Raw genomic sequence first — 19,984 nt, 5'->3', positions numbered from 1 at the left:
TATTTATTTCTCTCCCCTTCCCCCCCACCCGGGTTGTCTGTTCTCTGTGTCTATTTGCTGCGTCTTGTTTCTTTTGTCCGCTTCTGTTGTCGTCAGCGGCATGGGAATCTGTGTTTCTTTTTGCTGCGTCATCTTGCTGTGTCAGCTCTCTGTGTGGGCAGCGCCATTCCTGGGCAGGCTGCACTTTCTTTTGCGCTGGGTACGGGGCGCACTCCTTGCGCGTGGGGCTCCCCTACGTGGGGGACACCCCTGCGTGGCAGGACACTCCTTGCGCGCATCAGCACTGCGCATGGGCCAGCTCCACACGGGTCAAGGAGGCCCAGGGTTTGAACCGTGGACCTCCCATGTGGTAGACGGACACCCTAACCACTGGGCCAAGGCCGCCGCCCGGGGCTTTTTTCTCGTGTGTGTGTGTGTGTGTGTGTGTGTGTGTGTGTGTGTGTGTGTGTGTATGGGACGTATGAACCTTTCTGGAAAGGGGCCAGGCTGACAGGAGTTTTGCTTCTTTGGGGAAGGGACTTTGCGGTCACTCTTGGGTGTGTCCCCGACACGGCCAACTTTTCCCTCCCGCAGGGACACCCTGGGAGCCCTGGCCTGAAAGGAGAATCTGGAGACCTAGGACCTCAGGTGACCCTCTCAGCCCCCATAGCTGATCCTCAAACCCAGCGTCTCCCCCGGGGCCCGTGACCGTTAACCAATGCCTGTCTCTCCCCGTCCAGGGCCCCCGAGGACCTCAGGGCCTCTCAGGCCCTCCTGGCAAGGCTGGACGAAGAGTGAGTGGCCAGGGGGTGGGGGAGGGGGATGGCATGTGGGTGGGAGATGGGCCATGGAGTGCCGAGGACGGTACCCTTGCTTGCTCCGACACTTGCCCGCACCTCCAGGGTCGCGCAGGAGCCGACGGGGCCCGCGGGATGCCTGGGGAACCCGGAGTGAAGGTAGGAGGCCGGGGCCTCTCCCGCACGTGGAGCGCCCACCTGGGCTCATCTGTTCTCTGGGCATGGCCTGGTTCCCCAGTTTCCCCCTCCCCGCCCGTGCCATGGCAGGGGAGGGTGGGAAAGGGGCCGGGCCCTCACTCTGGCGGCCCCTCTTCCCCACAGGGCGACCGAGGATTCGATGGACTCCCTGGGCTGCCCGGGGAGAAGGGACACAGGGTGAGTAGCGGGGGTGGGTATCGAGGGCAGAGGGGGGGGAGGCCGGGGGCCCCAGGCGGGTGCCTGGTTGGAGGGGTCACCGCCTGCCTGTGCTGGGCCCTGACCCTCTGACCGGCCCTCCATGTTCCAGGGTGAGACAGGCGCCCAGGGCCTTTCAGGGCCCCCCGGCGATGATGGAGAGCGGGTGAGTGTTGCGGCGGGGGGCTCTGGAGGGGAGGCCTGGGGGATTGTCCGCCTGACTACCCCCACCCCTCCAGGGAGACGACGGGGAGATCGGGCCTCGGGGGCTGCCTGGAGAGTCGGTGAGTGTCCGGGGTGTGGGTCTGGGGGACGGGGTTCTCTGGGAAGCGGGGGGCGGGGCCTTCTGTCTCACCTGGGCACGCCCTCTCCTCCCTCACCCCCAATGCAGGGGCCCCGAGGTCTCCTTGGCCCCAAAGGCCCACCTGGTATTCCCGGACCCCCGGTAGGTGACGTCCCTGATCCCTGACCCTGCCTCTACCCCCCGACCTCTCCAAACTCTCCACCCTTCCTAACTGCTCCCCGTCCCCGTGAGAGGGCTCCGTGTCCCCTTGCCCGCTTCCGCCTTCACCCCCTGGTGCCCTCGGAGAGCCGTGCGGTGCGGGGTACCAAGGGGAGCCAAAAGAAAAGAAAATTCCTCCAGGAACAGGGCAGACCCCACAAACCCACAGACCCACGCCCCGCGGCCCTGGGCTGGCTGGATGCTTACGCCGGGGACGAACCACGCCCGCCACATCCCACCCCCTGGAATGGCGGGGCCGCTGGGGAACTCCAGCCCCCTCCCAGCCTGCTCACGCCCCGCTTGTGTTTCAGGGAGTCCGAGGCATGGACGGTCCCCAAGGCCCCAAAGGGAGCCTGGTGAGTGATGGACACGGGCGAGCCCACCCCACCCTTAGCCCCCCACATCTTTGCCACCATCTTGATCCCGTCTGTCTCCCACCCTTGTCCTCTTGTCCTTCCCTGCTGGGTCTGAGCTCTGGGCCCTAAGCTTGTTCTCGTACCATCTCCTGGCCCTTGCCTGCTTGTCTGTTTCTAGGGGCCCCAGGGAGAGCCAGGACCTCCTGGACAACAGGGCACGCCTGGGACCCAGGTGAGTGGCCTGCCCCCTCCCCCACTTCAGTGACCTCCCCAGAGTTTCCAGCACGGGCAGAGCCCGGGTGGGGACAGGGGCTTAAGGACCTCAGGCCCTCGTGGCTTACGCTCCGAGTTGACAGGGGAGGCTGGTGGAGGAGGGAGAGGGCCCGTCCCTGTAGCCCCCGTGACTTCTCTCTCCCTGTGTGTAGGGGCTCCCCGGGCCCCAGGGTGCCGTCGGTCCCCATGGAGAGAAGGTACGTGACTGAGTGATGTGGGGAGCGGGTGTGCTGAGAGGGGGGCCGGGTGTTGGGGGCCCTCATGAGGCCGGGACTTGGCCTGTGGTCACCCCTGGGCCTCTGGTGACCCCGAGCCTCCCGTCTCCCCGCAGGGTCCTCACGGGAAGCCAGGGCTGCCCGGCATGCCTGGCTCCGATGGACTCCCGGTGAGTGGGCTCCCGCCTCTGAGTCCAGCGCCCCTGGACGCTGCTCCCCGGCGAGTGGCCTCGGTGCTCGCCCTGGGGCCGTGCACACAGCCGTCCCTTGCCGGCATGCCTGCCCGTGGCCGGTCGCTTCACTGGGCCGCAGGGCCGTCCTGAGCGGGAGGACGTGTGGGAAGGGGCGCGGGGGAGGCGCCGGGGGCCAGTGGCTCATCCTCCATCTCCCACCCCCAGGGTCACCCCGGGAAGGAAGGCCCCCCTGGAACCAAAGGAAACCAGGTGAGGTCTCCCCCAGTCCTTCCGCCCCGAGGGCCCCCACCCGGCCCTCGGGAGCTCCTCGTGGTCCCGCCATCTGGCCGCCTTCTCCATCCCATCGCCGCTGGCCCCATCCAGCGTTGCTGTCGCTCGCATTTCTCCCGCCCCCGCAGGCCCTCACGCTGACACCCCGGGGCCCCTGGATAACTCCCCTCTCTCCTTCCAGGGTCCATCTGGCCCTCAGGGTCCCCTGGGATACCCAGGACCTCGTGGGGTCAAGGTAACTGCCCCTGCCGGCTGGAGTCGGGGCGCGGGAGGGGGTCTTAGGGGCTCCGCGCCCCCCGCCCAGCTCCGCCCCTCACCCGGCTGCCTCCACCCCCCTCTGCTTCCAGGGTGTGGATGGAATCCGGGGCCTGAAGGGCCACAAGGGTGAAAAGGTGAGCCCTGCGCCCCCCTCCCTGCCCCCACGACCGTCCTGCCCCCCTCCCCTCCCCCCTCCAGCTGTGCCCTCCCAGCTCCTGCAGCCCCCCCCCAGCCCTCCCCCGACATCCTCCCGGTAACCCCTGCACCTGCCTCACCCGGGGCGTCCCCCCATCTTCCTCAGGGAGAGGACGGCTTTCCAGGGTTCAAAGGCGACATGGGCGTGAAAGGCGACCGGGTGAGTAGAGACCCCGCCCTGGGCACCCGGAGATCCTCCATGCGGGAGGCCTCGTCGCCGGCCTCTGCCCGTGGCACCCGACTCCCCACTCCAGTGCTCGCCCTTCCAGCCCGTCCCAGTACCATGGCAGCCCTAAGGGTCAAGCCACCCCCCATCACACTCTGCCTGCCCCTCGCAGCTTCTGGGACCCCACCCACCCGCCCAGCCTCCCGGGTGCCCGCCTCTGCGCGCGGGCCCACCCCCCACCTCCAGCCCCCCCCACTCACCTCTCCAACCCCCCCCAGGGCGAGGTTGGCGTCCCTGGCTCCAGGGGGGAAGATGGCCCTGAGGGGCCGAAGGGACGCACTGGACCTACCGGAGACCCCGGCCCCCCTGGGCTCATGGGCGAGAAGGTGAGGGGGGATGAGGGGCCCACGCCAGGGTTCTCTAGGGGCTGGGGCACAGGCGCTGGGGTTGGGGGGCCTGGGTGCCAAAGCAGAGCAAGACAGTCAAAGACGAGGGCACATTTGGCACGCTCCTCTCCCTGCGGGGGCACCTCCCGGCCCCGATGGGTGGAGGGGGAAGCCCAAGAAGTCAGGATAAATTCCACCGTGGGAGCCAGCCGCGGATGGTGGAGAGCAGGCACAGGGGCTGTGTGGGATGAACGGGGCGGGGGGGGCACAAGGCAGAGTGAGAACGAGGCCCCCGAAGGACAGAGTCCAGAGGCGGTGAGGCGGGAGCAACCGAGCAGCCCTGGCGGAGCACGGCCAGGCAGTCCCCGGAGGCAGGGCACGCGGCTTGTGTGGGAGAGAGGGAGGCGAGGGCTGGTGAGCGTGTTCGCCCTGCGGCCAGATGGGCACGCCAGGTGGGCATCCAGGCAGCCTGGCGTCCCCTCCTGCTCCCAGCCGCTGCTCCTCAGCTGCCTCGGCGAGACGGGCCTTGCAGCATGACCGTGCGTGCGGGAGGCTGGGTGGTGCAGGGCAGGCTGCAGGCCCCAAGGAGACCGGCCCGGGGGCCCGGGGTGCGTGCTGGGAGAGGCGGGAGCTGTGGGTGCGAGGTGGGCTAGACTTCAGGGGAGCTGCAGACTTCAGGCTCCCGGCACAGGATTTGAGCATTAGAATCGGGGAAAACCCACTCCCAGCGAGGCGAGGTCGCGAGACGAGGAATGGGGCTCTGTGGTCTGGGTGGGGGGCGCTGCTGGGCGGTGCCCTGGGGTGGCTCTTCTCCAGGGCTGGAGTGTCCCTGCGCTCCTCTCCCCTAATCGCTCCCCTCTCTCCCCAGGGCAAGCTGGGCATTCCCGGGCTGCCTGGCTACCCCGGACGCCAGGGTCCCAAGGTAACGCAGTGCCCCGTTTGCGCCCCCTCCTCTTCCTCTGTTCCCTGAGCCCGATTCACAGAAGTCCGGTCTGAAGGGGCGGTGGGGACACCAGAGAGCATTAGCCCACCCCTCTCTACTGACACGGAGACAGGCCCAGGGCGCCCCTGCTTGGTCCAAGGCCACCGTTGTGGGCGGAGCTCCGGTGTTCCCTCACTGGGCCCTTCCTGGGCCCTCCCCCCTGTCCTGGCTTCTCCAGTTACCCCCTTTCCCACCCTCTGCAGGGGTCCCTGGGATTTCCTGGATTTCCTGGAGCCGGTGGAGAGAAGGGGGCCCGGGTAAGCTGGGGCGAGAAGGGGTGGGAGGCAGGGAGGGGGCTCCGGGGCCGTCATGCCAGAGGGTGACGTGTTTTCTCTGCTTCATTCCCACCAGGGCCTGTCGGGGAAATCGGGGCCTCGGGGAGAACGGGGCCCCACGGTGAGTGCCGGGGAGACGGGCAGGCGGCCGGAGACCCAGGGCGGGCGTGGGCTTTCCTGACCGCCGCCTCCTCTCCCTCCAGGGTCCACGGGGTCAGCGCGGGCCCCGAGGCGCCACTGGCAAGTCTGGAGCTAAGGTTCGTGGTGCTTGCCCCCACCTGCCCGCTTCCGCCCCAGCCTCCCCCCCCACCGCCCCCAGCCTGGCTATCAGCAGCTTCTCCTGCCCCCTGACTCCGCCCCCTGCCCCCCAACAGGGAACATCAGGCGGCGATGGCCCCCACGGGCCCCCTGGAGAGAGGGTGAGTGCGGCCGGTGCCTCTCTGCTCCCAGTGCTCCCGGCCCCTGCTCCGCCCAGGGAGGACACTGCCCCTGCCCAGTACCCCCCACCCCCCTGGCTCAGTCTGTCTGTCTCTAGGGTCTTCCCGGACCTCAAGGCCCCAATGGATTTCCTGGCCCCAAAGGCCCACCTGTAAGTCAACCTCTGGCCCCCTGCCCCCCCAGGCCTCCTCCCCTCCCCCTTCCCACCCTCGAGCTCACCTGCATCTGAACCCCTTCTAGGGCCCCTCCGGGAAGGACGGGCTGCCAGGGCACCCCGGCCAGAGAGGAGAAGTGGTAAGTGGTGTGCCTGACCCCCGAGCCCCCCAGATCCTTACGCGCTCCGGGGAGCGCTCTGGAAGGCCCACCAGGGAGGCTCTCATGCAGTGCGGGGCGGTCGCCGCCGGTGGCTCGGATGCAATGCCAAGGACGTGACCCTGGGAACGGGGGACCTGCCCCGCAGCGCCCGCTGCCTCTTCTCACTGCTCGCACCCCCCTCTTCCTCCCTCAGGGTTTCCAAGGGAAGACGGGCCCCCCTGGCCCCCCAGGGGTGGTGGGACCTCAGGTATGTCTGTCCCCTAGAGACCCCTGACCTGGCCTCAGTCTACCTGCCCCACTCCCCGCTTTTCCCAAACGTGTGCCCCTGCCCCGTTTCTGCCTGACCCCGGCCTCCGGGGCTGGAGTAAGGGGTGAGGGCTGAGGTTTGGGGTGGGGGTCCTGACCCTCAGTCTGTTTATGGGGCGGTTCTCATCTTCTGTTGGAGAAGAGTCAGTGCCCCTGAGGGACAGACGCAGTCCTGCTACACAGAGGCAGGAAAACCATTACCGCCCCCACCCCATCCCGGGCGGGGCAGGAATTTCCCAGCAGCTTTGGGGCGGGAGGGAGGGGTCCTAGGGGCATGTGTGTGTGGAGGGAGGCGGGGCTGTTTGGGGACAGCCAGGCTTGGCTCTCCGGGCAGGCAGCCGGGTGGAAGGGTCTGAGATTGGGTTCCCCCTTCCCAGGGAGCCGCAGGAGAGACGGGGCCCATGGGGGAGAGAGGCCACCCAGGGCCTCCAGGCCCCCCCGGAGAGCAGGGGCTGCCCGGGACCTCCGGCAAGGAAGGGACAAAGGTCAGTGGAGGACTGGGCAGAAGGGGAACTTGGGGGCCGGGCTGGGAGTTGACGGGCACCTGGCCACGGCTCCCCATCTCTTCTTCCCTTCTAGGGAGACCCTGGCCCCCCGGGGGCCCCAGGGAAGGACGGTCCTGCTGGCTTGAGGGGCTTCCCAGGAGAGAGAGGCCTGCCGGGCACTGCTGTGAGTGTGACCCCAGTCGACTGTGATGCGTCACCACACACCCCAGGACCCCCAGGGCCACCCCAGCCCGTCCCTGAGCCTATCGGCCTCCCCGACCCTCGCCCTCCCCTGTGTGTCTCTTGGACCCCCATTCCTGTGATGGCCCACCTCCCCTTCTCAACTGCTGTCCCAAATCTTCACAGGGCGGAGCTGGCCTGAAGGGGAACGAAGGCCCTGCTGGTCCCCCTGGCCCTGCGGTGAGCTTGGGGGCCCTGGGGGCGCAGTGGCAGGACCCAGCAAAGGGGGCGGGTGAGGACAGGCGTGCAGCGGCATCTGCATCCAGGCAGGGATGGGGACCCCGAGCACCTGCATCCAGGCAGGGATGGGGACCGTGAGCATCTGGGTCCAGGCGGGGACGGGGACCCCGAGCATCTGGGTCCAGGCGGGGACGGGGACCCTGAGCATCTGGGTCCAGGCGGGGACAGGGACCCGGAACACCTGCACCCAGACGGGGATGGGGACGCGGCAGGAGGAGTGGGGACAGCCGAAGGCATCTGGTTAGGGCCCTCGGGTGGGTGGCCGAGTCTCCTCCTTGCGTGTCTGACTCCATCGCCTCTCTCAGGGCTCCCCTGGGGAGCGAGGGGCAGCAGGATCGGGGGGCCCCATCGGCCCCCCAGGGCGCCCAGGCCCACAGGGTCCCCCTGGAGCAGCAGGAGAGAAGGGTGTCCCGGTGAGTATGGGGAACCCGGGGGCGGGATGCTGGGGTGGGGTCTGCGAGCCGAGGCTGCTGGGGGGCCCCGGAGGGTGGGCCCTGGAGGGTGTGAGGCTGAGGTGGCCGCAGGCCGTGACTCATTTCTCCGTGTCCCACAGGGTGACAAGGGCCCCATCGGCCCCACTGGCCGCGATGGGGTCCAGGGCCCTGTGGGGCTTCCGGGCCCTGCCGGGCCCCCGGGCGGGGCCGGAGAGGACGGAGACAAGGTGAGGAGCCCTGACCGCGCCTCCAGCTTCCTCCCAGTGAGGCCGCTGACCCGCGTGTGTCGCCGCCCCCCCCCCCCCCCCATTATTCTCCTTCCTCAGTGTCTCATCTGTTTCTCTCCAGGGCGAGGTGGGAGACCCTGGACAGAAGGGGACCAAAGGGAACAAGGGCGAACATGTGAGTGTGTGACCTTTGCCCTCTGACCTCCTGGGGTGAGCTCCCTTTCTGTCTTGGTGTCTCTGACTCTCTCTCTCCCCCAGGGCCCTCCCGGACCCCCTGGACCCATCGGTCCCGTGGGGCAGCCTGGAGCAGCGGTGAGTGACCGGTGCCCCTCCCTGCCCGAGGCCCCGCCCCTGCAGACGGCCCTCAATCCCCCCGCCCTTGGGGTGGGGTGGGAGTAGGGGGCTTTGGGCCTGGTGCCCAGCTCCGTGTGGCCTGACCCATGCCCCGCCTCTGTGTCCTTGTCCCTGTCCCTCTTCAGGGAGCAGACGGGGAGCCCGGAGCTCGGGGACCCCAGGGACACTTCGGAGCCAAAGGGGATGAAGGAACGAGAGGATTCAACGGCCCCCCCGGACCCATTGGCCTGCAGGTGAGTTGGGGGTGGCACGGGGGCTGAGAGGTGGCGTGGGAGGGGGCAGATGTCTGCCCCTGAGCCCGGCCTGCGGATGAGGATGGGGGAGGCGGGTAGAGGATGGGGGGGGCATGTGGGACCTCAGGGGGGACGGTGGGGGCCCACCCCTCGGGCTGTGCCTCTGCTGGGCGGGTCACTGGGTCTGGGATTGTGTCCCTGCCCAGGGCTTGCCAGGCCCCTCGGGGGAGAAGGGAGAAACTGGAGACGTGGGCCCCATGGTGAGTGACCCCGTGACTGCGTGACCCCTACGACCCCACCCCACCGGCTGATCTCCCCCTCCTGCCCATCCCCCCCCACACTTTCTCCAAATGTCCTGACTGCATGCTGCTCCCTGTCCCCCGCCTCTCCTCTCTGCCAAGGACCTCTCCTCCCACCCACCCTCCACCACCCACCCCTGCCCATCCCTCTCCTTTTCCCCTTGCCCTTCCCCACCCTGGTGTATGTGTTTCTCTCTAGGGACCACCTGGCCCCCCAGGACCTCGAGGCCCAGCTGGACCCAACGGTGCTGATGTGAGTCCCTCGGCCCCTTGCCCCTTCAGGCCTCGGTGGCCACGCCCCTGCCTCCCTGTCCCCAGGCCATAAACTCCCGACCCCTGGGAAGGCCCCTGCTCCTTGCTGCCTCCTTGCTGTCCCTAGAGTAGCACCCTCCACCCAGGCAATGACCCCTGCTTCTGTTCCCCCTCCAGGGTCCACAAGGTCCCCCAGGAGGCATTGGAAACTTGGGTCCCCCTGGAGAGAAGGTACCTGGGAAGGGGTGAAAGGGTGGGTCTGGGGGGAGGGGAAGGCGGGCTGGAGTCCTGCCAGTTTTGGTTGGAGGGGTCAGGATAGAATGAAGTGTGGGGGGATATTGGAGCTTTGGGGGAAAGGAGGTTTTTGAGCCCCATCTCCTTGCAGGGGGAGCCAGGAGAGTCAGGATCTCCAGGGGTCCAAGGGGAGCCAGGTGGCAAGGTGAGTGAAAGCCGGGAGGTGCCCCCAAAGCCCCTTCGTCTCCCTAGCCCCAGCCCCGCGTCTCCTGTGAGCCTCCCTGGGACTGTGTGAGCTCTGTCTCCCTTTCCTTGAAGGAAAGAGGTAGGGGGCTTCATAGGTTTGACTTTCTGTGTGCATCCCACTGTCACTGAGAGGGGCCGGGTGGGGGAGGCTGGGGGGGATCTTGGAGGCAGGAGCTGCTTGTCTGTTCTTCAAGAGCCCCTTGGGGGAAGCGGAGTTGGCTCAACGGATAGAGTGTCTGCCTACTACATAGGAGGACCAGGGTTCAAACCCTGGGCCTCCTTGACCCGTGTGGAGCTGGCCCACGCACAGTGCTGATGTGCGCAAGGAGTGCCCTGCCATGCAGGGGTGTCCCCTGTGTGTGGGAGCCCCAAATGCAAGGAGTGCGCCCCGTAAGGAGAGCTGCCCAGCATGAAAGAAAGCACAGCCTGCCCAGGAATGGTGCCGCACACATGGAGAGCTGATACAAGATGACACAGCAAAAAGAAACATAGATTCCTGTGCTGCTGATAAGGATAGAAGCAGTCACAGAAGAACACAGCGAATGGACACAGAGAGCAGACAAGGGGGGGCGGGGGGAAAGGGAGAGCAAAAAAAAATCCCCTTGGGACCACCCATGCCCCCCACTCATCCCCCAGGGTCCACGTGGAGAGCGCGGGGAGAAAGGAGAGTCTGGTCAGTCGGGCGATGCGGGACCCCCAGGCCCTAAAGGCCCCACGGGCGACGATGGCCCTAAAGGGAACCCTGTGAGTTTGGGGGGATAAGAGGGCCCCACAAATGGGAGACCTGAGAATACGGGTGTGTGGGGGTGAGAAAGGCCTAAGACTGGGGGGTGCTCGGGAATGAGGCTCTGGGAATGGGGTCTCCCGGGAGGGAAGTATGGGGTCTAGGATCCGGAGAGAGAGAAAGGGAGAGCCGACCCCTCGCTAGGACCCCGAGAGCGTAAGAGGACGGGTGGTGATGGGGGGCGTGGAGCCTCTCCCTCAGGCCTGTGGGAGCGTCTGGTTGGCTGTGGTGGGACGTGGGCGTGGCCCTGACCTCTCTTCCCCTGGATCAGGGCCCTGTTGGTTTTCCCGGTGACCCTGGCCCCCCTGGAGAAGGTGGTCCTCGAGTGAGTACCCCCACAGAGGGGAGGGGTGGAGAGGGTGGGGCTCCTAGGGAGGGTCTCTGCGCCCCTGATGGACCTGGCGTGGGACGCTGTGGGGATGGCAGGGTGGGCGGCGGGATGGCAGTTTTGGGGGTAATCAGCTGGCTTGGCCCCCCCCAAACTTGCCTCCTCCCTGCAGGGCCAGGATGGTGCTAAGGGTGACCGTGGGGAGGATGGCGAGCCAGGACAGCCTGTGAGTGACCGGCGACCCGTCCCGCCACCACTGAGCCCAAACCCTCAGGCTCTGTACCCCGCTTCCAGGATCACCCCGAGGGGTCCCTGGATGGGAGGCTAGAGACTCACCCATCCCATTCCTCCCTCCCTCCCTAGGGATCCCCTGGCCCCACTGGGGAGAATGGACCCCCTGGACCACTTGGAAAGCGGGTAAGTGAGGGGAGGTGGACACCTGGGACCCCGAGGGCCAGCCCCGGGGTGGGGGAGGGGAGGATGGGGCGTGGGAGGGCGGGGCAGACGCCTGGGGCTGGTCGATGCGCATGCGTGTTTGCCAGTGCCTCTTTGGGTATATTTGATGCAGGGCTTTGGGATGTGTGTTTTTGCCAGGTGGTGTTTACTGGCCAATCACAGTGCACACTGCAGGGGTTACCCCTTTAGGCACTGGGGCAGGCGGGGCCCTGGGCGGGGTGTGGGCAGGAGGCGTTTGAAACCCCGCGGAGCCGTGGGGTCTCCCTGCGGGGCTCGGCCCCTGCGTTCGCTCCTGTGTGCGCAGGTGTGTGCCCAGCGGACAGGGAGGGCGACGGCGTCGAGCCGGCTGCCCGCGGCCTCACCTTCTCTCCTGCCTCCTCCTGCAGGGCCCTGCCGGCACACCTGGTCCCGAGGGGCGACAAGGCGAGAAGGGAGCCAAGGTGAGGAGAGGCCGCCGCGCCCTGGACCCTGCCCCTGGGCGCCTGTCTCCAGATGCTTCCCTGAAGTCCACCTGCACGTGTGGGGGGCGCGGTCCTCCACGCTGCTTCCTGCCCCCGCCGCTCCTGGGCTCCTGCCCCTCCGGCCTGCCTCACCCCTTCCACCCTGTACCCCCGAGCTCCAACCTGCACGCCGCCCCCCGCCCTTTAGGACGCATTCCTTGCGTGTGTTTCAGGGGGATCCTGGCGCTTTGGGCGCCCCGGGAAAGACCGGCCCCGTGGGTCCTGCAGGCCCCGCAGGAAAGCCTGGCCCTGATGGTCTGAGGGGGCTCCCGGGCTCAGTGGTGAGTCTGGAGGGGAGGGGGACGTGGGCTGGGGGGGGTAGGGGGAAGGGCCAGGAGAGGAGCGGGCAGTGGAGAGAAGAGGGGCGAGCCTGGCGGGGACAGCCCTGACCCTGATGGTCTCCTTTACTGCAGGGCCAGCAAGGCCGTCCTGGAGCCACAGGCCAGGCGGGGCCCCCGGGTCCTGTGGTGAGTGATGGCAGAAGGGGCGGGTGGGCTGGGGCAGCCCCGGGGGGGGGGGGCAGTGGGCCGAGCCCTGCAGGGAGTGGAAGCAGTGGGGGGAGAACTTGGTCCCACCTGTACCTGGAGAGAGTGACCTCCCGTTTGCCCACAGGGCCCCCCGGGGCTTCCTGGCCTCAGGGGCGATGCTGGAGCCAAGGGAGAGAAGGTGAGTGACAGGCAGAGGCAGGGCCTCTCCCTTCAGCCTCAGCCCCCAAGCCTGAGGGCCCCCAGTGCCCCCACCTGCTGCGGGCTCGGGGTCTTACCCCCGGGGGTCTCTCCCAGCCCCTCTTGTCCTTCTCTGAGTCTTCCTGGCTCCGACCCTGTGCATCTGCTTCTCCCCCACCCACCCGTCTCCCTCTGCACCCCCTGACCACCTGACCCCTTCTCCAGGGTCACCCAGGCCTCATTGGACTGATCGGGCCCCCTGGGGAGCAGGGAGAGAAGGGCGATCGGGGGCTTCCTGGCCCTCAGGGCTCCCCCGGCCAGAAGGGAGAGACGGTGAGTGGAGGCAGTGGTCCGGGAAGGGCTGGGGGACGAGGATGGGGTCCGCGTCGGGGTTGGGAAGCCGGTGGGCGAGGAGATCCGGCTGTAGGGTGGAGGGACAGACGCCCGGAGAAGGCGGGGCGGGAGGGCCCCTTTGACCCGGCCCCCTCCCCGTCCTAGGGCATCCCAGGAGCATCCGGCCCCCTGGGCCCTGGAGGGCCGCCCGGCCTGCCCGTGAGTACCCACCTGCTCCCCCCGGAAACCCCTCACTCCTTTGCCCCCCTGCGTCATCGGCCTCCTCCTCCCCTGGCACCTGCCCGCCCGACAAGCCCAGCCCTCAGGAGCCCCAAACGCCCTGGGCCTCCCATGTCCCCTGCCCCCTGCTCCCCCTGTGGTCAGCCCAGGGTCCCCTGGACTCACGACCCGGCCCTCCGTCCCCCCGTGGCCTGTCCTTACCGGCGGTGACCGCCTCTTTCTTGTTCCTCATTTCCCAGGGACCCGCTGGCCCCAAAGGAGCCAAAGGAGCCGCAGTGAGTGACCCCATCAGCTCTGGCCTGGGCCTTCCCCTGCCTGTGCAGGGCAAATAGCCTCCCTGCTGAGCCCCTGATTCCAGGCCGGAGAGTCCCCCTGTGGCCGCCGGCCCCTCCCTGAGCTCGCTTTCTTCTTTGACAGGGCCCAGCTGGACCCAAGGGAGAGAAGGGCGTCCAGGGCCCCCCGGGCCACCCGGTGAGCTGCGAGTCGGGCCGCCGCTCTGACTGCCCCTCTGGTCTGGGGTTCCCTCTCTCGCACCCCCACGCTGACCTCGCCTCTCGCCCTGCCCGTCTGTGCCTCCACGCAGGGCCCCCCTGGAGAGGTGATCCAGCCGCTGCCCATCCAGATGCCCAAGAAGACGCGGCGCTCGGTGGACGGAAGCCGCCTCGTGCAGGAAGACGAGGCCGTGCCCGCTGGCGGCGCCCCGGGCAGTCCCGGGGGCCTGGAGGAGATCTTCGGCTCACTGGACTCCCTGCGGGATGAGATCGAGCAGATGAGGCGGCCGGCGGGGACCCAGGACAGCCCCGCCCGCACCTGCCAGGACCTGAAGCTGTGCCACCCTGAGCTGCCCGACGGTCAGTGCCCACCTCGGGGCATGCACCAGGGGCAGTCGTCAAAGCACTGGTGGCAGCATGGGCCCGGGGCCACCGGGGGGAGGCTGGGGGTCTTGGGAAGACGTTGATGTGGGGCTGGGGATTGAGGGGCTCAGCACAGCGGCTGTTTCTCACCAAGGCCAGAGGTAGGCGACTATTTTAACAACTGGTAGTGTCGTACCAGTGCTACCAGCTCCATGCCAGCCCAGATACACATACCCACGCGTACATGCATAACTGCATTTACACAAACGTGTGAGCCTGCAGCCTCACGTGGCCCAGTGTGAGTGCACACTCCCCCCTCCGCTCACAGGACCTGGGGTTGCTGTTGGGGGAGAGCATGGGAGGAGGAGCATGTGCTGTCCGTGGGGCCACGGGTGGGGGGAGAGGATAGGGCGAGGGCGGATGCTGGGGAGAGGGCTGGAGGGGGTTGGAGCAGAGGGAGGGCAGTGGGAGTCGCGACGGGCAAGGGGCATCTTGGGGAGGGAGCTTGGGGTGGCCTGACCGTCGCTCTCCCCCACCCAACAGGAGAGTACTGGGTCGACCCCAACCAGGGCTGTGCTCGGGACGCCTTCCGGGTTTTCTGCAATTTTACAGCAGGCGGGGAAACCTGTGTGGTGCCCAGGGACGATGTCACGCAGGTGGGCGCTGGCCCCGTAGTGTACCCCTCGGTCTAGGGCGCCCCCCAGGCGTGTTCCCCAGCAGGGCCTGCAGCCCCTCTCCACTCCTGGATTCCTTCTGCTTTCTTATCTGCCCCCCAGTGCCCATGTTGCCTCTTTCCCTTGACAATCCCACACACAAGTCTGCCTTTCGTTTGCCCCCAGGCCCCTGGCTCCCTCTCCAGCCCCCCCTTTTCCCTAGTTCCTTGCACCCATTGCCTTCTCATGCCCCTGCCTCAGCCGCCCCGGTGCTCCCCAGCGCCGTCGCTGTCGCCCCTGAGCTCCCCCCTCTCTCCCAGTTCTCCTACGTGGACTCGGAGGGCTCCCCGGTGGGCGTGGTGCAGCTCACCTTCCTGCGGCTGCTCAGCGTCTCCGCTCACCAGAACATCTCCTACCCGTGCTCCGGGGCGGCCCGCGACGGCCCCCTGCGGCTCCGCGGCGCCAACGAGGACGAGCTGAGCCCCGAGACCAGCCCCTACGTCAAGGAGTTCAGAGACGGCTGTCAGGTGGGAGCAGGGAGAGCCGGGGGTCCTGGGCCCTGAGGCTCGGGGTTGGGGGGTCCCTTGGGCAGCAGCGCTCGGGGAGAACCAGGAGGAGTCCAGCTTCCCGGCACCCGACGGGCCCAAGGGAGCTCAGGCAGGGATGAGGAGGGCGAAGGATGGCGGTCAGACTGGGTGGGCTCCACGCCTGTGCACCCACCAGAGCCACCCAGGGCGAGGGGAGCCGGCTCACGCACAGGCTGCCCGGCAGAGGCACCTGCCCCCTGGGTCACAGGTGGACACACAGACACCCAGGCCGCCTGGATGGACGTGGGACCACGGAGGCTGTCATCACAGGCACAGCCGCTTACCTCGACACATTCCCACCACCACCCACCCAGAGAGCCCCTCAGAGAAAACCCAGGCCCCCTCCCTGGCTGTGCACACCCACACATACGCACATGCACGCACGCACAGACACACTCTCACACGCACACACAAAGAACTTTCCGACCTTGCCCCTTCCTGACTCTGGAAGAAATTTTGGGAAGAAAATGGAGCACGCCTGAACACGTGGTGCAGGCTGGAGGAATACCGCCTCGGGGTGCTCAGAGGAGACGCGGGCGGGGGCCTGAGGCCGGGGTCCGGGGGTCCGCCTGCCCCCTCCGTGCTCACTCGTCCTCCTCTGTTTCTCCGTCAAGTCCCAGCAGGGCCGGACGGTGCTGGAGGTGCGGACGCCTGTGGTGGAGCAGCTGCCGGTCCTCGACGCCTCCTTCGCAGACCTGGGGGCCCCTCCGAGGCGGGGCGGGGTGCTGCTGGGGCCCGTGTGCTTCATGGGCTAGGCCCTTCTCTGCCTGACCCAGGCCCACCTGGGACCCGCTGGCATCAGCACACCGCCCCCTCCCCAGGGGGCCCTCGCCACCCACGGGGCCTTGGGCCAGGCCCCCAGGGGCCCCCAGGCAGGGGCGGTCCCGGGGAGGGGTTACCTGGGTGCCAGATACCCCAGGAGCGGTGGCACCTGGGGCTCTCGCCCTCCCGCCTGGAGCCTGTGACCTGTCAGAGAGCTGAGACCCTTATTTAAAACTCGCCTCCCAGCGCCCCAAACAAGTGGAAGAGAAAGGACACTGTGTATTTTGTATTTAAAATTCTATTATTTAAAGAGCAGAAAACAAATGAACACAAAGATAAAGAGAGAAATGCCAACGAGAATCAGCAGCTGTTGGGCCTGGGCGCCCCGGCACCCCCCTCCTTGCTCGGGGCTCTCCTCAGTGACTGCAGGGGGCCCCCACGCCTCCTCCCCACCCCCCTGAGCTCCCACTGTGCGCCCCGGAATCAGGGTCTGCTTTGCCTCAGGGCGCCGGCTCTGTCTCCCCGGGGGCGTTTCCTCCCCAGGTGTTTGGCTCCCTCTTCCACACCTGCTGTTCTCCACTTGGCCTGGGTCTGGCGGGGGCTGCTGGGTGCCGGTGACCAGGCACTCCCCAGGGAGGAATGGGGGGTGAGGGCCTGCGTTCAGCAGGCTGTCGCAATGTGGGACTTCTATTTGCTGGTAAACCGCCATGGCCCTGAGCCCCCAAATATCCTGTTGCCATCCTGACGCCCAGTCCCTCCCCTGGGTTCCTCCCCTCCCTGACTGCAGTGAAAGGGTTACTACCTGGCGTGCGGGTGGAGGGGACTCCCAGGACCTTGCCCGCCCTGTGACCAGGGTGCGTTGTGGTTGATGGTTAAACAACGTGATGTCTCATCCTGGGGTGTGTGTGCGGTTGCTTGTGTTAATTTACTCAGTTCACCACGTCCCCCGCGTCCCTTCCTCCAGGCAGGCTGTGACCAGAGGGGGACGGCTCGCCCCTACTCCCCGGGGGGCCCGTCCCGCTGGGATGCCCTAGCAGTTTGCAGAGCCCGGGTGCCAAATACAGACGCACAAAACCGGTGCCCCAGTGGCACGGGGTGGGGAACCAGGGTCCCTCCGGCCCAGGGTTCTGATACCAGCGGGAGGTGGCTTGAGTGTGGGCGTGCCCACCCTGCCCTGTTCCACCCAGGCTCCCCCTCCATCTTTAGGGACATCAAGGCCGGAAGGAGACTTAAATGGCCTGCTTCCGAGTCCCTACTCACTGCCCCTGGACTTCTGACTGTCCCTCCCCCAGCCTTGCCATGGTCCTGGCACCGAAAGCCAGGTACTCCCTTCTTGCGTGGATTCGCACCCACAGCGTTGGAGGCTTCAGCTGGCGTCGCTCACGGTCCCCGTCCCGTCCCCTCCCTCTCCCGGCCGTCCCCACCCCCCCCTTCCGGAGCTGTCTCTGTTGCGGCTAATGCAGCAGCGCGTGTCCCCCCAGAGCAGGTGTCGGGGCGCATGGGCACAGCGCTGGCCGCGCAGCCTGGCGTCCCCCTGGGGCTTCCCAGCCCCGCGCAGCTGGTCCCCGGGCGGGAGGTTACGAAGCTCGTTCCCAGGGCCCCGTTCCCAGGGCCGCAGGGGCGCCGGCATGTGTGTGCACGGGTGCAAGGGTGTCCGCTTTCGCGTCCGCAAAGCCCGGGGCGGGCCTGGCGGGGCGCTCTCGTACCCCGGCCCGGGGCCGAGCACGGACGCCCCTCCGCCGCCCCTGCCCCGCCTACCTCTTCCGGCCCGCGGATCTCGACCGCACCGCCGCGACCGTCCCCGCTCCGCAAGGACAAACCCAATCCTGAAAGCCGGGCGTCAGCCGTTCCGATCCCAGGAAGCTCTCCCCCGGGAACGGGGGAGTCCAGCCGCAGACGAAGGCGCGGGGTCAGAACCCCGACGCGCCCCCCCCCCCCCCCGCGGCCCGGCTCCGCGCGTCTCCCCGCCTCTGCTGCCCCCGCGGCCCGGCTCCGCGCGTCTCCCCGCCTCTGCTGCCCCCGCGCCCCCGCTCCGCGCGTCTCCCCGCCTCTGCTGCCCCCGCGCCCGGGCTCCGCGCGTCTCCCCGCCTCTGCTGCCCCCGCGCCCCCGCTCCGCGCGTCTCCCCGCCTCTGCTGCCCCCCGCCCCGGCTCCGCGCGTCTCCCCGCCTCTGCTGCCCCCGCGCCCCGGCTCCGCGCGTCTCCCCGCCTCTGCTGCCCCCGCGCCCGGGCTCCGCGCGTCTCCCCGCCTCTGCTGCCCCCGCGCCCGGGCTCCGCGCGTCTCCCCGCCTCTGCTGCCCCCGCGCCCGGGCTCCGCGCGTCTCCCCGCCTCTGCTGCCCCCCGCCCCGGCTCCGCGCGTCTCCCCGCCTCTGCTGCCCCCGCGGCCCGGCTCCGCGCGTCTCCCCGCCTCTGCTGCCCCCGCGCCCGGGCTCCGCGCGTCTCCCCGCCTCTGCTGCCCCCGCGCCCGGGCTCCGCGCGTCTCCCCGCCTCTGCTGCCCCCGCGCCCGGGCTCCGCGCGTCTCCCCGCCTCTGCTGCCCCCCGCCCCGGCTCCGCGCGTCTCCCCGCCTCTGCTGCCCCCGCGCCCCGGCTCCGCGCGTCTCCCCGCCTCTGCTGCCCCCCCCCCCCCGCGGCCCGGCTCCGCGCGTCTCCCCGCCTCTGCTGCCCCCGCGCCCCCGCTCCGCGCGTCTCCCCGCCTCTGCTGCACCCGCGCCCGGGCTCCGCGCGTCTCCCCGCCTCTGCTGCCCCCCGCGCCCCCGCTCCGCGCGTCTCCCCGCCTCTGCTGCCCCCCGCGCCCGGGCTCCGCGCGTCTCCCCGCCTCTGCTACCCCCTGGAGCCCGCGCCGAGGCCTCGGTGCGCTGCAGGGCGAGCGGGATAAATCGGGTCCCTCAGAGGTCCCCAGCCGCTGCCGCTCCTTCGGCTCCCACGAGCCCCCTCAGACCTCCTGCAGCCCAGGAGGAGGCCGAAAGGAGAAGGAGTGCTCAGCGCTTCCCAGCCCGTCCCGGTGGGGTGAAGGGCGGGAACGGGTCTCCGGAACCACTCGCGTCCTCCAGCCCAGTCTCCAAGGCCCGAAGGTTTCAGACCCCGCTGGGTGTTCCCCGACGGCCCGGAGCTCAGGAGATCAGCCTTGGGGAGCGGGGGACTGGGGGGGCCCAAGTGGTTGAGAGCCCGCCTCCCATATGCGAGGTCCCGGTAGGGTCCCCATATCTCCTAAGAACAGAACAAGAAACCCAAACAAGTAACCAAATGAAAAGCCAACTCAGGGGAGCCAATATCGTTCAGTGGTTGAGCACCGGCTTCCCACGTAGGAAGTCCTGGTTCAAATCCGGCCCTGGCACCTCAAAAAAAAAAAAAAAAAAAAAGAGGGAGGAGGGATCAGCCCTAAATCGATGCTTCCCACCCTCCAGACCCGCACCCTCTCCCAGCCAGGCGGGGCCAGCGCTGAGGTTTCTCTGCGCATGCTCATTGAAGTTGGCGCCGAACCCAAGTTTGTCGCTCCCAGCGCAAAAAGGGGAGTGTCGCCAAAGGTCACTTTTGATCAGATGCTCAGAGCTCAGAGGGCTTTTCTCCGTGGAAACAATGCCATTCAGCCACTCAAATAACATTTATACACAGCGGCTAGGCCAATCCACAGACGCGCACTTGACTGGTGCGCTACCAGCCCCATCTGACACTTTATGAGCCGTTGTGTGCCAAGGTGTGGCCGAGGACGCCGGGACCCCCGCCCTCTCCTTGCAGCGGGACTTCTCCCTCCTCTCAGCCGCCTGCGCCTGGCGCTGAGGAAAGATGGAAAGAGTTAGGGGCAGGGCTCTAGAGGGGAGGGTTCCAGGGTATTGCGGGCACCTGGCATCTGGGTATGTGGGTGCTGACCGGGGCGCCAATGGCTTGGGGGAAATGGAAGCTTCTGGATGGGAGTGGGGAGGTGTTAAAGGAGAGAGGGGCTGGTTTCTGAAGTCTTGATGCTTCTCAAAGTTTAACTTGAACTCAGTAAGAGGGAGTCATTGATGGTTGTTGAGAGGTGAGTTGCATGATGGAGCTGTGCTCTAGCAGGGCCCCGCCCAGGTGGGGTTAGGGACTGAGGGAGACAGGCACACAGCCCGCAGCAGGTTGGAGGCTGTGGACGGGATCTGGGATGGGAGAGCGGAGGGCTGGCTGTGGCGCCTGTGACTCAAGGCCAAAAGGGAATTTGTAGGGCGAGCGGATGTGGCTCAAGCAGTTGGGCACCCGCCTCCCACATGGGAGGGCCCTGATTCCTTACCCAGTGCCTCCTACAGAAGATGA

The 19,984-nt window shown here is 68.0% G+C and overlaps 1 protein-coding gene across 1 annotated transcript in view; it reads left to right on the top strand.

The window, feature by feature from the left end:
- The window catches only part of COL11A2 (collagen type XI alpha 2 chain), a 28,479-nt gene extending 11,881 nt beyond the window's left edge, over positions 1–16,598 (top strand). The window contains exons 15-66 of the mRNA XM_058306555.1: positions 574–627; positions 720–773; positions 882–935; positions 1,098–1,151; positions 1,282–1,335; positions 1,409–1,453; positions 1,561–1,614; positions 1,983–2,027; positions 2,206–2,259; positions 2,453–2,497; positions 2,632–2,685; positions 2,914–2,958; positions 3,161–3,214; positions 3,327–3,371; positions 3,539–3,592; positions 3,877–3,984; positions 4,853–4,906; positions 5,170–5,223; positions 5,318–5,362; positions 5,445–5,498; positions 5,616–5,660; positions 5,777–5,830; positions 5,920–5,973; positions 6,188–6,241; positions 6,678–6,785; positions 6,880–6,969; positions 7,152–7,205; positions 7,571–7,678; positions 7,819–7,926; positions 8,048–8,101; positions 8,185–8,238; positions 8,406–8,513; positions 8,720–8,773; positions 9,012–9,065; positions 9,242–9,295; positions 9,450–9,503; positions 10,181–10,288; positions 10,600–10,653; positions 10,829–10,882; positions 11,020–11,073; positions 11,499–11,552; positions 11,786–11,893; positions 12,026–12,079; positions 12,225–12,278; positions 12,503–12,610; positions 12,776–12,829; positions 13,090–13,125; positions 13,268–13,321; positions 13,434–13,701; positions 14,248–14,360; positions 14,678–14,884; positions 15,559–16,598. Coding sequence (XP_058162538.1) covers positions 574–627; positions 720–773; positions 882–935; positions 1,098–1,151; positions 1,282–1,335; positions 1,409–1,453; positions 1,561–1,614; positions 1,983–2,027; positions 2,206–2,259; positions 2,453–2,497; positions 2,632–2,685; positions 2,914–2,958; positions 3,161–3,214; positions 3,327–3,371; positions 3,539–3,592; positions 3,877–3,984; positions 4,853–4,906; positions 5,170–5,223; positions 5,318–5,362; positions 5,445–5,498; positions 5,616–5,660; positions 5,777–5,830; positions 5,920–5,973; positions 6,188–6,241; positions 6,678–6,785; positions 6,880–6,969; positions 7,152–7,205; positions 7,571–7,678; positions 7,819–7,926; positions 8,048–8,101; positions 8,185–8,238; positions 8,406–8,513; positions 8,720–8,773; positions 9,012–9,065; positions 9,242–9,295; positions 9,450–9,503; positions 10,181–10,288; positions 10,600–10,653; positions 10,829–10,882; positions 11,020–11,073; positions 11,499–11,552; positions 11,786–11,893; positions 12,026–12,079; positions 12,225–12,278; positions 12,503–12,610; positions 12,776–12,829; positions 13,090–13,125; positions 13,268–13,321; positions 13,434–13,701; positions 14,248–14,360; positions 14,678–14,884; positions 15,559–15,699 — 3,708 coding nt within the window. The 3' untranslated portion in view covers positions 15,700–16,598. The remainder of the gene's footprint in view (positions 1–573; positions 628–719; positions 774–881; positions 936–1,097; positions 1,152–1,281; positions 1,336–1,408; positions 1,454–1,560; positions 1,615–1,982; positions 2,028–2,205; positions 2,260–2,452; positions 2,498–2,631; positions 2,686–2,913; positions 2,959–3,160; positions 3,215–3,326; positions 3,372–3,538; positions 3,593–3,876; positions 3,985–4,852; positions 4,907–5,169; positions 5,224–5,317; positions 5,363–5,444; positions 5,499–5,615; positions 5,661–5,776; positions 5,831–5,919; positions 5,974–6,187; positions 6,242–6,677; positions 6,786–6,879; positions 6,970–7,151; positions 7,206–7,570; positions 7,679–7,818; positions 7,927–8,047; positions 8,102–8,184; positions 8,239–8,405; positions 8,514–8,719; positions 8,774–9,011; positions 9,066–9,241; positions 9,296–9,449; positions 9,504–10,180; positions 10,289–10,599; positions 10,654–10,828; positions 10,883–11,019; positions 11,074–11,498; positions 11,553–11,785; positions 11,894–12,025; positions 12,080–12,224; positions 12,279–12,502; positions 12,611–12,775; positions 12,830–13,089; positions 13,126–13,267; positions 13,322–13,433; positions 13,702–14,247; positions 14,361–14,677; positions 14,885–15,558) is intronic.
- The last annotated feature ends 3,386 nt before the right edge of the window (positions 16,599–19,984 follow it).

This window comes from Dasypus novemcinctus, chromosome 11 (genome assembly GCF_030445035.2).
Source record: "Dasypus novemcinctus isolate mDasNov1 chromosome 11, mDasNov1.1.hap2, whole genome shotgun sequence".
NCBI lineage: Eukaryota > Metazoa > Chordata > Mammalia > Cingulata > Dasypodidae > Dasypus > Dasypus novemcinctus.
The sequence above is the reverse complement of the archived record's forward strand: the minus strand, read 5'-3'. Positions and strand labels throughout refer to the sequence as shown.